The sequence below is a fragment of the Diadema antillarum genome, unplaced genomic scaffold, assembly GCF_040938485.1.
Source record: "Diadema antillarum isolate AM-2024a unplaced genomic scaffold, OU_Dant_1.0 scf00000203, whole genome shotgun sequence".
Classification (NCBI taxonomy): Eukaryota; Metazoa; Echinodermata; class Echinoidea; order Diadematoida; family Diadematidae; genus Diadema; species Diadema antillarum.
The window spans coordinates 686,141-701,946 of NW_027271092.1; the positions used below are offsets into that span (position 1 = coordinate 686,141).

Below are 15,806 nucleotides of genomic sequence, written 5' to 3' on the forward strand. Positions count from 1 at the left end.
AGACTGGAAAGTTCAATATCTTTTGGATTATGGCCATAATTGAATGATGAGGTGATCATATACCACCTGAAAATCTGTGCATTATGGCACAGATCACTGTTCCTGACCATGCTTTTGAATGGTTGCAAATTTGGGGACCCATTTTTATCTTTTTCCTGATCAGCAGCTCCTGTGGGGAAGAAATACCCTCCAAGACACTCTATGTTACCAATCTACTCAGTGGGCTGCTGTGCCACGTCACTATTCTCTCATTCCAAATGTTACAAGGCAGTTTCCTCATAATCAGAGTTTTATGTTACCATCATGAGCTATCTCTGTTGGTGATCCCTGCGATGTTGATGCAACTTGTTCACCAGAACCTCCAGCTTCGTGCAGAAGAGGATCATTCTCTCCACTCTGCATGTCGGCCCTCCTTGGACACAGTATATCCACAACATCTTCTCTCTCAAGTGATCTCGAAAATTCAATGAATTCTCTTCGTGTGCGCCCTTGCTGCTCCCACCTATTAAGCATCCAACGTGCTCCTTCCACTTGGGAGTTGTTTTGGTGGAATTGGATGTCGTTTTGGTCTGCACCAAGTTCTTCTGCATATGTTGTCCAGTCTTTGTCAACAAGAGATTGGCTGAGAAGTCGTGCCAAGCGTTCCTTTTCAGAGCATGTAAACACTGAAGGATTGTCCTATGTGAATTAAAAAATATTCAGTTTGATTAAACCTATAAGATTTTTCTTTGAACCGAGGCAAAACGAGTACCAGCATCAATTGTTCTTAATTGATTCTATGCCATGAAAAGAAACAAAGTTTAAAATACAGCAGAATTCTCCATCTTTGGATTGAATCCACTTTCAACACCAACACAATGATATTGTCATATAGATGGGAAGTGAACAGCTATGAAGAGATACACACTGCATATGATAACATGTTTGTCAGGTAGCCACCAAAACTTGACATTCTCAGTTAAATCTGACCAGGCTAGATGCGATCAAAGTCTAAGAATTATTCTGAGCAAACAACACAAAAAAATCAAATTATCGACAAAATGAAAGAAAAGACCCAGATATTTCATCTGTGTCTAAAAAATGAAATCACAGAACTTTGCACTGTTTCATTAGTTATGTACTCACGTTTCCTCCACCATTTTGCTGTTGTGAGCCCTGAGCACCTGGTTGCTGATATGTTACATTTCCTTGGCTTATGGGAACTCCATTCCTCCCATCAGTGTGGTGTCCACCTTGATGTTCACAAAAAAAAAAAAATACTGACATTTTAGATGCAAATGAGGTGATGTCAGCTGATGGCTCCAAATCACTCAGCTATTCAAGTAAGTAATCATTACCATTAGTATCACTGTTTGATTTTACTTAAGTTTTTAATACAATCATTTAGTAAGAACCATCTAGCACATTGAAGAATGTGGGTCAGAGAAAAAAATATACTGTTCTTTGACAAGTTAAAAAAAAATGAAACATGTTATCAAGTTCAAAGAATGAAGCTTTTCACACTGCTGCTTCCTCACCCCTTGAGGACAGGCTGATATTGATATGCAACACGTTTCGCATCGACACCTGCCCAAATATACTCGGGACTCATCTTCAACGGGTAAAGTTCTATACATAAAAATAAGAATAATGATGATAATGATAGGCCCTAATGACAAACCTCTTTTATACAGTACATTTCATACACTGATTATGTACTGACTCATGATCTTTATATACTTTATAATAATCAAATATAAGTCTAATGCACAAAGAGATTTTTGTTTTCAGTGTTTAGAGATCATGCTTAATACTGTTGTTCTGACAACTTTACATCAAGGTGTGTTATGTTCAAAGTTATGTGTAGCAATATCAGAACTAAAGATTTCAGAATGTAAGCAAAAACAGTTTGATCAAAAGGAAACTGTTTTGGAAATATTCTATCGGTGGTAATGCAATAAAAATTTTAACTAGGAGCAGAATTTTGTGTCCAGACATGATTCACTGTTATGTAACCTCCGAATGACATTTGACTATTGTGAAATAGTACCCCTGCAATATTTAATTCTTTATGTGCCATGTACATAAATGTACACACGCCCGACTCAGTCAACAGCTTGCCCAAATCGCACATTCTCCTCAAATGCACAAACCTGCCCAGACAGATCGATAAATCACCAAATGCCACAGTACAATGAAACCATTCCTCTCGTTCCATTCCTGTCACACGCAGCTTGCATTTCATGTGGTAATTTACTATCAAGCGGTGTTCCCTACTGAATTTACTGGTAATTTCTAAGTTTCTGTCACTGTTTTGTGTGTAAAAGTCATGCCTGTACAATAATGTAGCTACTGGTCATTTGAATGAAAAGTAATCATAGATTTTATAGTGCTAGAGAAGTGAAAATATTTAATTCTCTGTATATTTTCTTTTTATCGTTTTCCATAAGTGATATCATAAAACGTTGCAAAGTCTTCCCCAGCGATGGTGGCACCAAAATTTTACAAATTCATAGTACCCCCATCTCACTATGAAGGCAATTGTGGCGACCGTGGCAATCTGTGAAAAATGTATAAACTGCTGGCGGCACAATCATCCTCCATCTCCACTTTTGGCCTGCAAGACAATTACACAATGGTTTCTCTACGCTCACCCTGCGCTGAAGGCGATAGTGCCACAATGATAGTATGACTCTGCCATGTTGTTATCGCTTTTCCAGGCTGACAAGACACACCGCTTTTGTGATCGAGCGTGCTGAATAATGCAACCAGTTATAGTATGCCCTTTGCAACAGCACTATATTGTACACGCATGTACACCACCGTAACCAGGGCCGTGAGGTCTGTGCCAATAAAGCCTCAAGCCAGCAAGATGTGCCTCTACTTCCGTCTCCGAATCAAACCTTATTTCTGCGTCTCTCTGTACTTTTGTGTTATGAAACTGCCACAAAGTCCTACCCCAGAACACAACAGAGTGGATTGTTTTGCCATATTCATACTTATCAAGACCTGGGTACAACAGTGATACGATCAGAGTGACTGTGACATGTTAACGCCAGGCTCATACTGCGATTTCAAGCAATTGAGGTATACAAATTTCTTCAGTCAGATTTTAGTGTCAAATCAACACGGATTTGCAGAATATGGTGTCATTCCTGCATTTTAGCATTCTAGAACACACCAGTTAGAACCTGATGTGAAGTTGGACAGTTAGTTAAGTCATCCATTCAATTAAAAGGGTAAAACGTGTATAACATTAACCCGTTAAGGACGAGTCCCAAGTATACTCGGGCAGGTGTCTATGGGAAATGCGTGTTGTAGCAAAATCAAACCGTCCTCAACGGGTTAAAGAACCGGCTTACAAGCAAACTACAAATCATATCCTGCAATGAGCAAAGTTTATGAAGATAAAATTATATATATAGATTTGAACCTAAAACTGCCGCTACGGTGACTGGTATGCTTCTACCAAAAAGCATAGTTCCCCTAATAAGTCCATACTACAATGTCTTGACAAAGTGTGATGGCAGTTTCAAACAATTTGCAAAATATTACAATGACTGGTTTGTCACAAATGTGTTGAATGTTCACTTTCCTTGAACTAGGTTTTAATTGGATGAATGGCAAAATTGTCTAAAAGTGCAGATATTTGGGATGAGGATTTTTACTTGACTTTTGACCCTTTTATAAGTTTATGCATTGAGTATTTTTCAAGGTATGGAGAAAAAGCATAATTTCAGTATTGAATAGTAATCAAAATTTTTACATTTTATTCCAATCTTTGACCCTTGACCTTCCGCCCTACGACCATAAAATTCCCAAAAAAATCACCATCACGTAAGGTGGAACATGCATATGTACTAAGTTTCATGATAATACTTTGAGTCACTTTGGAGATATAATACAAAAGAAGAAGTGAAAGTTAGCACTATCACATGACTGTTGACATTTTGACCTTTGACCTTTTGGCAAGAAACTTCCTAGAGAATCTCTACTGGATAATAAATGTATACATTAAGTTTCAAGAAAAAACCTGCAGGCAGTGCATTATGAGGGAAGTAGTGAAATACTGAGGAGTTCACCTTGACCTTTGACCCATAACTGCCATATTCCCCAGATAATCAGTGCCAGTCAGTACATGCATATGTACTATAAAAGTTCCATGAAGAGACCTGGAACCATTCACGAGATCTGGAGAAAATTTAAGTGAAATTTTAGATAATTTTCACTTGACTAAATAATTTTCACTTGACCTCTGACCTTTGACCTCATGACCCTAAACTCTCTCTGGAGATTCTTCATTTGGTAGTACATGTTTGCATTAAGTTTCAAGAAAATACCTTCAGGCATAGCATTTGACCTTGACTTTTGACTTTGAGCATGTGCACCAAAAAGTTGATGAATCAGGCACAATTTCCCCCATTCATACATATGCAATGTACATGCCAAGTTTGATTAGGATACCTCAAAAGGTTTTTTAGTTATGTCCACAAAATTGAATATGGATGGAAGGACGGATGGACAGACAGACAGAAAACCCGAAAACATAATGCCTCCTATGACACTTCGTGATTGTAACTTAATCTACTTGCAATGGTACATGAAAACCAAACAATTCAATAAACATTTGAAGTAGATTCCAACTGCGTGTATGTGGAAAAAGGCATTTTTCATTTTTTTATGCTTTTCTCCATTTCCATCTCCCTGGTTTGGTGCATCACCTTCTTTTATTCATGGTTGTTCCTGTTACGTAATATGGTATTGGTAATTTTCATGGGAGCCGCTTTCAATGCGCTTGATTTATGTTTTACGTGTTTATCCTGCGTCAGAGTTATGAATATGCCGCTTTTAGTGCACTCGTGGGACAATTGTCATATGCTCTAAAACCATGGCGCTCTCGCTATGGAAGTTTTGGATATAATGTTCAAAACTTGGTGGAGACCATCTGCGCTTCTGAAATGCTCAAGATATGATGGAGAAGATTCAAAGCAATCAAGCCACAATATCCCCCGCTTTGTCGATTTTTGATGATCGTACTGGAATCGCCATCTGGGGCTCAAGATGGGGTAAAAAGTTTCTAATGAATTGTCCTATTTCCCTAAAACATTCACAGATGTGTTCTACTAATATTGATAAATTCACTCAGTCCACACGTATATTTCGGTTTCATCCCCCCTTTTAGTTAGAACCCATAGTACTTATAACCTTTTGTAATGACCTCAAATTTCAATCCGTTTTTATCCAAGGAGATGTTATAGGAGTGGAATTGGCTTGGCAATTGTGCAAGTTAGGTTCTATAAAATTACACTTGTACTGTACATTCAACTGGCTTTGATGTTCCATGATCCAAGTCACTCTGTCAGAGATTTGGGAATTCTGAGGAATTACAACATCAAAACATAGGTTTGTAATTTTAACAACTCTAAAACTAACCAGTATATATTGAGAGGAAATGTTGACATTCTGTAATACTGTACTAAACAAAGCCTTCTCAAGTTTTTTTTTTAATCTAATCTCTGTGTTTTTAAATAATGCCTTAACTGCTGAAATAAAGTATCTCAAGAGAAGTTAACAGTTATCAATATTGGGCATGTTTGTACATAACTGTGTTCGCCAGGTTTGAGAAATTGGCTATGTGTATCACTTTTTATTGATTTCTGTCCAGGTGTCCTGATCTCTGCACACAAAATACTAGCAATTGCTGGCAAAATTTTGAAATTGACAGTGAACTGATGCTTCTTAAGTTCTTTAATATGATTTAGGAATGATGTATGCTGAAACAGAGGTGATCTCTTTGGTTTAAAACACAGAGGTCGCTAAGATATCTACACAGCACGGAGCATGGGTACGAATGAGAGATTCTGGTTTCTTCTCATTCTATATCACCTTTCTGGTTCGTGTTATAATCACACAAGGTCTCGTTTTGTCAAGCCTAGTACCATGGTTAACCCTATTTTAACTGGGCTATTTGAGACCAAGTTTTAAATGGGGAGGGGGTCAATTTGACCCCCCTTCAGATTTTGGCCGCCGATCATGCGATCACCGCAAAAGATTGCCTGCACATAGAGCCGGATGACAACTACAAGATTGTACAGTCATACAATAGAAAAATTAGATTCTGTATATTTTTAATAAATTGATTATGCAAATCTACAAATGAAAGGATATTTTCACCTATAACTCCATTAAAAAGATTGAAGGATTGCTAAATTTTTGTGTCAGAGTTACTCAAGACACATCAAACAATTTTCTTGTAAAAAAATAGTGCAATCAAAATCAGTTTCTTTTGTTTATTGTTTTGTTAATTTTTTATGTATTCTATTTTTTTTTTACCTTTTCTTTTCTATTGTTTTTTGCCAAAATTTGTTGCAGGGCACTTTTTCAAGCTTATCTACATTAGAATTGATTAATTTCAATGGTTAAAAGTTGAAATAATCTTTATTTTATATCAATCAAGGGGGGGGGGGTCAATTTGACCCCCCCCCCCCTCCCCAGGTTTAAATAGGGTTAAAGGGGATGGCTAGTAACTGATCAGTGGGAATCAGTGGGAATGCTGTGGGATGATTGTTCCAATCCTTGTGGGATTTATTTTTAAAAAAGAGTACATTATATATCTATTGTTGTGTGAAAATTATTTGCTTCAGATTGGTCTCATACTCAAGTAATTTGCAGTTCAATGTTTCCAGGTTAGCATGCCTGTGCAGTGACAGGGCGATCATTAACGATCGCCCCGTCACTGTACAGGCATGCTAACCTGGAAACACAACAATAGATATGTAGTGTACTCTTGAATGAATCCCACATGGATAGGAACAATCATCCCCCATCATGCCCACTGATTCCCACTGATCAGGTATTAGCCATCCCCTTTAAATGAGTATCATATGTGACCCTGCATCACAAAACTAACAAAAAGCTGCAAGACAGAGATTTTTAGTTAACTCTTTAGTGCCACGTTCGCATGTCCGACTCAGTTGACGGCGTGCCAACTTTGCATATTCTGCTCAACAAACAAAGCCGACAAAACCGATCGATAAATCGCTAATCCCGCAGTACAATGAAAGCGTTTCTCGCGCTTTTGTTCCTCTCACATACGGCGTGCATTCTATGTGGTGATTGACTATCAAGCGGTGTTCCCAACTAGGTTTGCGTGTACATTCTAAGTTTCTGTCACGATTTTATGTGGAAAAGTCATGCCTTTACAGTAATGTAGCAACTGGTAATTGAAAACAAAAATTAAAATAGAATTGTCGTACATTGTATATGGAAGCAAAGTTTGGCATTCCTCTGTAACTTTGCTCACTATTATGTCCAGCTTAACAGAAATTTGTCGAAATATACAAATTGGAAAAACAGGATTCTGTCTCAAAGCATGATTACCTTCGTGTCTCAGAATATCGTGGCACACAGGGGGTTTCCACCATGAAAGAGCAGACTCTAAGCTTTAGAATTATGTATAACTAAATTCAAATGGACTCTTCTAACCTATTTAAATATTGGAAAGAAAGGACACACTCTGGAAAGTATGAACTAAGAAAACAGGCTCTGAAGTACAGGGTCTATTCAAGTGCTTCCCCTTTACCAAGCCATGCTAGCTGTATGATGAATGGAACAAAAAAAAATGAGGATGTTGACCACTAGAGCTACAACAATGAAGGGATTATGAGATTAAGCTGAAATGTAGCACGCTTCACTAACACATTCTGTAGATGATTAATTAATGCCAACTTTCAATGCAGTACTGGTACCATCATTCTTTCCAAAGTTATTGCACTTGAAAGTGAAGAATATGGACATTTTTTTTAAATGAAAAGAGGACTCTACGAGAAACACCAAATCACTGTATTCCACCAAAAAGTGTTCGAGAAAAGCTGCTGAAGTCGAAGACACAAGTTCCTGTTTGTTTCACGACCCCAAACTTAAACATTATGTAGAAGAAGATTTGCTCTTTCAGGAAATATGAAAAACTCAAGATTGATTAGGTTGACCCATTTCACCTATTTTTAGTCCTCGCACAAAATCACTGCATGCGATTTATGTTTGTTCTGTGTGATGCACAGTCACATATTTGGATGGATGGAGAGATGACAGAATAAATGGATAACTTCAGAAGATAGTTTAGTCAAATGACACTACGGTGGAAGCATCCATTCAGTTTATTGAAAAAAAATACATGTAAATACTAGCACAGTCTGTAATCATGACTAGCATTAGGATAACAATTACGTCTTTCACCATTTCAACAATGTTACTGCATTGATAGTGTATGATTCTTTTTCCATGCTTCTTACCTAAGTTACAGCAGTTAAAGTTAAGGCAACAATTGTATACAGTTGGATGTCCTTGTGCAGTGTTGCTACGTTGTCCTCCATCTGTATGTAACAACAAAAAAGAAAAAAAAAATAGTTCAGCTTTAATACAGTCCGACCTCTCTTATCCGGCCTCCCTTTATCCGAATCTCTCTGTTATCCGGACATGATTTTTTGCACATTGTATGCACATTTTACACATTTTTATGCAGTTTTCCGACACATGCAGCTACCACTGGGTCGGCAGCTACATGTAATATATATGGCATCTCCCATATCCCGCCAAATCCCTTATCCGGATGAGCCACAGTCCCGACGTGTCCGGATAAGAGAGGTTGGACTATAATTCAAGTCATGTCTATTCTGATGCATGAGTGTCAATTTACCATGATACATATCACACCATTAGATTGGATTACCGGTACTGCTCTTGAAATGAAAAGCAGTTTGCTCCTATTTTCATTCACTTCTATGCATGGAGAGATTATGCAGTCCCTTGGTATACTTAACAATACATGTATTCCCGTTTTCACTGCTTGTGTTACAGAATAACAGACAAACACTTTACCTGGACATCCAAACAGTCGTTGACACCAGCCACATAACTGCTCTTTGCAGCAGAAGTATATTGAACCACCACCTGCAGTGCAAAGGCAAATAGAGAGTCAATCTAATGACAACAATGTGTCTCATTATTTGGACAATTTAAAGGCAACATGCTGAGATATTAAGAATGTGGAAGAGATATGAATGTAAGTGTGCAAGACAAGTTTGAAGAGAAAATGAGATAGACAGTTCTCCTGCATTTGAATTATTGTTCTGTAATATGGACCAATTCTGTCATGTCAAATGCAAGAGTATTATTCCTTCAGAAGAAACTGATTCGTTCCATTAATCACAGTGATTATAATGCACATACCGGGTTTGGGGGGGGGGGGATTCACAAATTCTGTAAAGTGGGGGGGGGGGACAAACAATATTTCTGGTGCTACTTCCAGGTCTCATCTCATTTTTTTTTTTCTTTTTATTTCTTTTGGTCTAACAACAAATAAAGAGGGGGCGTGCCTGGTGCGCCCCCTCTGGATCCACCACTGCATACTTCTCCAATATTTTGCCACTTAAATCAAGATGATCACTGTAATAATTGACACTAGTACTGCTCAGTTTCTTTCTGCTGTTGGAGTTTATGGGACTTACCTCTAAGCATTCTGTTACCTTTTGCCTGACTTGTGCTGCCATTTTTAGCCAGATGAAGCATGTCAACAGTATGTTGTACGTATACATGGTAGTATATAATTCTAGGAGACTGCTATGCACTTTTTCACAAACAACTTTTTTATAACTATGCAGAGGCAGAATCTTTATGTGTCATGGTTGCATGCCCAAGTTCGCATATTTTGTTCAAACAAGCAAACCTCATTATCTAAAAAAATTATCATCAGAAAACATTGGAAAACTGGAGAACCATCTCGACTGAAACTGTACCATCCCTTTAAGTTTGGAATTCTTTCTACATCTTTGCTCATTGTCTGTCAAGCACAGCGAAGTCAAGTGCTATATTACTGTGAGAAAAATGAAAATGTATTGAAATTTATTAATATATATTTTCTATACTTATATACTGTTCAACTAGTTTCTCTCATGGTGAATGTTTTCTTTAAGAGACAGAAACAACGTTTATTGTGTTTATGGGGCAAAATTAATTTTGTTTCTCTCTGTAAAGATTTATATTTTCAAGTGCCTTAGTATACCCATGATTGGAGCTGTACACATTTATATAATGTGCTTATCATATGTATATTTCTTCTGTAATTATTGTTTTGTTATGTATATAACTACAACAAATACAATCATAACATGTAAACTTAAAGAAAGAAAGAGCCATTTCAATGAGATATTCAATAAACATACCAATAGCTGTAACAATAGCAAAAATGAGGACCACAATACCCAGAATCCCGTACCAAGTCAATCCATCTTCCTTGCCTAGTGAGAGAAACAGAGAAAGCATGATCCATCACTTCAAATCTTATATTGTACATCTAACGGAAACAAACTAAAACCTGGTATGAACACACACAAAAAAATACCCAGATATAAAGGTGTTAAAGCTTGAAATCAGGTATGTCTTAGAGGCCCCTTTTATTTTAAAGGACAAGTCCACCTTCATATACATAAGGATTGAGAGAATGCAGCAATATTAGTAGAACACATCAGTGAAAGTTTGAGGAAAATTGGACAATCCGTTCAAAAGTTACGAATATTTTAAGTATCTGCGCAGTCACTGCTGGAAGAGAAGACTACTACAGTGTATGATGTCACAGGCGTACAACTACTCAAGGAAAATAAAAAGAGAATTTCACAAAACTTTACTTTTTGAATAAAGTGCACAGTTCTTTGACTTGCTACTGATGTATGTTAAGGGTAATATCAATCCCCCTGTATTCTGAAAGAGAGAAGTCGAGTGTTCTTTTGTTATGGGAGAAAAATGGAAATATGTTGAATTTTCTTTATTCTTTCTTTATATCGTTGTACTCATGTGACATCACAAGCTAAAGCAGTCTTTTCATCCAGCCGTGACTGAGCAGAAACTTCGAAAATTCATAACTTTTTAACGGATTGTCCGATTTTGCTCAAACTCTCACTGATATGTTCTACTAATATTGCTGCATTCACTTAACCCACATGTCTTTGAAGGTGAACTTGTCCTTTTATTTATTGAAAATCCTTTGCACATTCTTCACTTTCAACTCTGATAACTTTTGAAGAGATAATGTTACTGCTTTTAAAGTTGGCATTAAAGGGATCGTACAGTTTTGGTTGAGATCTAATTTCAGGTTTCTAACATTTTTTGTGAGATGATTAGAAACCTCTTATGAAATATGAAAGAGCATGTAATTCTATGAGGAATTCAGCGTTTACAGTGCACTCCCGTTACAACAAACACAGTTATAACGAAATTTCATTATAACGAAGCAAATCTTCTGGTCCCAAAATTATCACCATTAAAGTCTATGGTACAAAATTTGCTTATAACGAACATGGTTACAGCGAGCTTTCCATTATAACAAAGTCTTTTCCGAGCGCCACAGACAAAGAAAAACAAAAGAAATGTGCTCCATTATAACGACATGCGAATTGCTTTCGAAAATACGTAGCGGAACAAGCATTAATAGCGTCTCTGCATGGGTGAACGCTTCACACCACTGTGTGTTCGCTCCTTGCGTCACGCACAGTTTCTGAGGGGAACTTGCGTTTATTATTGTAATACAGTTATCCCATCAAATTTCACATAGCTTTCCAGTGTATGATGAGTATTCAGCAAACTTAATATGATATATATCTGTGGTTTCCTTGTTTTCGTTATATAGTGTATTTGTTCGGTTATAACGAAATTTCGTTATAACGAAAGAAAACTGCCGGTCCCGAGCATTTCGTTATAACGGGAGTGCACTGTATTTGATGAAAATTGGTTTTAAAATGGCTGAGATAGTTATCCAAAAAAGAGCAATTCTTATAAAGTGTGGGACCCACACTTTATTAAGATCGCTTTGTTTTACTTTGTTTTTGGATGTTTCAGTAATTCCAAACCTGATTTTCACCAAATAAACTTTGAATTCCTCTTACAATGGTATGTTCTGTACTATATCATAAGTGTTTTCTTGATATCTCGCAAAAAGTTAAAAGCCCAATTCTCATCTCCACCAATACTGTACCATCCCTTTAATCATGAACAGATTGTGTTAAGAGAGCATACTCAATTTCAATTTTGATATTGATAATCTCCTCATTGTTGTTGCTCCAGTGGTTTACACCCTGTTTTTGTTCCATTCATCACACAGCTAGCATGGTTTGGTATGATTAATCGCTTGAATAGACCCTGTACTTCAAAGCCCGTTTTCTCGGCTCACACTTTCCAGAGTGTGTGTTTTCTTCCAAATGACTAGACAGGCTAGGAAAGTCTATTTTGATTGAGTCATACATCATTCTAAAGCTTAGAGTCTGCTCTTTCAGAATCTGCCCCTAACTAAAAAAATATATATCTGGCGACTTTTTGTTGGTTTTGTGATGCAAGGTCACATTTGATCATTTGTAAAGGACAGAAAAAAAATCTTGACCTGGAAATACTGGGTTTAATGGGAGACAATTACATATAATCATGGGTGCACTTGAACAGCGACCAGCCCAAACCACATATCTCTCGGAGGTACATTATATTTCCTACAGAAATCAGTGGTCTCAACGTGAAGAGAACTTCAATAGCACAAAGCTGTACAATAGAGCGTCCTGGGGTTAGTTGTGCACGAGCGTTTAGTGTTCTCCTATCTTCTTTGACTTTTTAAATGCAAATCCACAGTCAGCCAGTGAAATACACAACACTTGATTGTCTCTGTGGAATATAGGGGTACTACTATGTAACCCTTTAATTAATCTTTTGACTTTCATAGGGACTGGAATAAAAACTTCCTGTGATTCAATGTAAAATTGTTCACCTCCTTAATTTGCTCCTTATTTCAAACCTGTTTTCACCAACCCTGAGCAATTAGAAAGAAAGCAGTAATTTACTGTCTACTTTCTAGTCACTTCTTGTCTGTGTTTATTACTTTCACTACAGGTAATAGTACCAGGGGCATTGATCCATTTTTACAATGAGTAAGGGGAGGGTGTGGAAGGTGGGATATGAAGGAGATTTTGTATAATTTCTAAACCTAAAGTGTAAATATAAGTTCTAAACACAAAGTGTACTATTACCCACTACTACAAGGCATGTAAATCTACGACTATGGATGGGAAGCAAGTGGGAAAACAGTAAATTGAAAGGAGATATTCCCTCCCACATGGCAGAACTTTCATTGTTTTAGAACTGACTGACAAGTCTGTTGCACACTTTTGATGAAATATTTCAGAAATCTTGTCAACATAAAAGTGTATAAAGTGTATAGGATCTACTAGGAAAGGACCAAGCAAGGAGGACTCGCTCCTATGTGAAGGATATTTTCCATTTTCAGAATCGAAAGTCAACAATCTGGTGCACACTCTCTCCGAAAGATCGGTCTGTATCTGGTTGTCGGGGATATGTTCCGCGGAGACTGCATCTGGCTTCACGGATCCCCTCCTTTGTCTACTACGGAGAGCTATAATGTCAAAAAATATAAGACTCCTCCAGACAGACGGATCTTTCTGTCTAGTGCACACTTTGGGTGAAATATTTAGACAGTCAACAAAGCAAGCAAATTTTCCGCATCTCAGGAATTATTTGGGTCAAAATGATATGTTTGCACCCCCCAACCCTGGGGCAATGTAACCAGTAACAGCCCAACACGTACATGTTGGGGTCCCTAGTGCAGTTAGCGCCCCCCCCCCCATAGACACCCTTGTTTACATAGTACATTACATTACACAGCAAATCAATTGGTATAAGTTCTGAATCATCCAGCTATAACGTTCAGTAAAAAGGTACAGAATTAAATAAATTTACCTGGACTTACTATAATTTTGAGAACGGTTTCACGTTCGATCTTGGACGCTTCATCAGCTCATCTGATTTGATGGTGGGAAGGCGTCGTTGCCAAACGGTGCAGATGCACTACTGACATTATTGTCAGTCAACAAGGAATATTCTCTAGCTGGATGACAGAGCTGCACACCCAGGAGAGGTTGTGACTTTCAAACACATCTCAGTCCGGGAAACCCGCTCATGAGGACCGCTCCCGCGTACGAGGACTGCCCTGCCTCATAAGGACCGCCCCCACGCCTCATGAGGACCGCCCCCATGCCTCATGAGGCCCGGGGGGAACGCCTCATGAGGCCCCCTATTCACTTTTATTCATCTCACATCTGACGTATAAATTGTCGCAACTTTGCACGGTGATTTTTTGTTACACACACATGTCCACTATCCACGTAACCGCAGCAGCGACCCCATACGGACAAATACGTACCGTATAGGGTGTTACAGCGCCCCGCGACGGGGTTACTATCCACGATGAAAAGAAGAAAAAATCATATCTGTTTTTTTTTTCAAAAATCGAGTTTTAATCAACCGATGCAGAGCTCCCATTAAAACATGTGTGTTCTTCTAAAACCTTTCCCTCAATAATAAACAAGGGTCTGTGATGGGACTGCAACACAATCTCTCCCGGGTGTGTACACAGCTCTGTCATTGGGAGAATTCCTTGTCAACTTACTCCAAACAATAATGTCGGTAGTGCATCCACGCCGATTGGCAACGACACCTTCCTGCCATCAAATCAGACGAGTTGATGAAGCTTCCAGGATTGAATGTGCAAAACCGTTCTTGGAATTATATCAGCAAGTCACGATGAAGCAATTTATTTAATTCCGTACCTTTTAATAGTAGGGTGTCTGATCGCGCAGCTGCTAACCCTCGACCAAAACGCGCCCCTATCTTATAACACGCAAGTCCCATAGAATGCAATGGAGCCGCGCGCCTACGCTGTTTTGACCCAGCATTTTCGAGCCAAATTTCGCCTTTATTGCCAAATCCCCAGACCATGCCATTAACGAATCCTGACAAATTTGGTATCATATGAAAGAGGAAGTTTTTCTCCATATCCTATCAGAACGGCGGTAAGGTTTACATGAATCCGACGATAAATTGATGTAAAAATCGATAGAAGCACATCTATCCCCATATCTCAGCGTCTGCTTCGGTATTTGTATCGCCGTGATGAGACATACTACTAGTAGTCTATGGCGACTCTACTATTGAAGAAAGTAAATTTAGTATAACATCTAGCCCGACCAGACAGTCCAGACACGATTTATACAGCGACTGCACTGACTGCTGGGCTGTGTTTAGTTGATTTATACTCCATAAATTAATACCTTTAGTAGTCTAGATCACTGTAGATAGAACGAAGTGATGATGACGTGCTCGTACGCGGCGTCTGGTCTGTGAGCAAGGTGTCTCTTGGCCCGGTCTCTTACAAGTGCATTTGGGTAGAGTCTTACCTGCTTCTGACAAATCCGGGGATGAAGTGGTGGTGTTCAACAACATTTTGTTCGCCCACTCACACACTATAAGGAGTAAGGTTTTCAGCAGGCAGTGGTCACTTTGTATTGCGATAGTGCCGCATGCATGCAGCCTCGTGTAAATTTGTGTGTTGCTCGTCTTCCAGTTTCCTTTTCTTGCGTCCTGTGCTAAGGGAATGCTGAACAACGATATATTATCGGTATTAACCTAATCAAACATAAAAACTAGAGGGAAAATATTTCAGAATACCGGTGTCACTTCACGTGGATCAGGCAAGTGCAAGCTGACCGCTGGCCACAACAGCACTTACGTTTGTTACGGTCTTAACCCGGTCTTAAAGTGTAACTCGATGCCTAGGCTTCTGAAAATGTGTCAGAGCGATGCGTATGCAGCGGTCGAGCACACATTTCGTTATGCCAATCTCCCATGGGAGAGAGGCTCAGTGCCAGTGGTCCTGTGGTGCAGACTCATTTACGACCAACAAGGGTGTGTGCCTGCAAACTAGCGGTATATCATGATAA

General features: G+C 38.5%; 1 protein-coding gene across 1 annotated transcript; it reads right to left on the reverse strand.

Annotated features, from left to right (window-relative positions):
* Positions 1-282: 282 nt before the first annotated feature.
* Positions 283-15,346, reverse strand: LOC139723934 (uncharacterized). The gene is made up of 6 exons (XM_071635134.1): positions 15,264-15,346; positions 10,200-10,274; positions 8,857-8,928; positions 8,271-8,351; positions 1,126-1,232; positions 283-678 (listed from the first exon to the last, which is right to left on the reverse strand). Exons 1-6 carry the CDS (start codon positions 15,307-15,309, stop codon positions 283-285), a joined length of 777 nt encoding a protein of 258 aa, XP_071491235.1. The 5' UTR covers positions 15,310-15,346.
* Between the last annotated feature and the right edge of the window lie 460 nt (positions 15,347-15,806).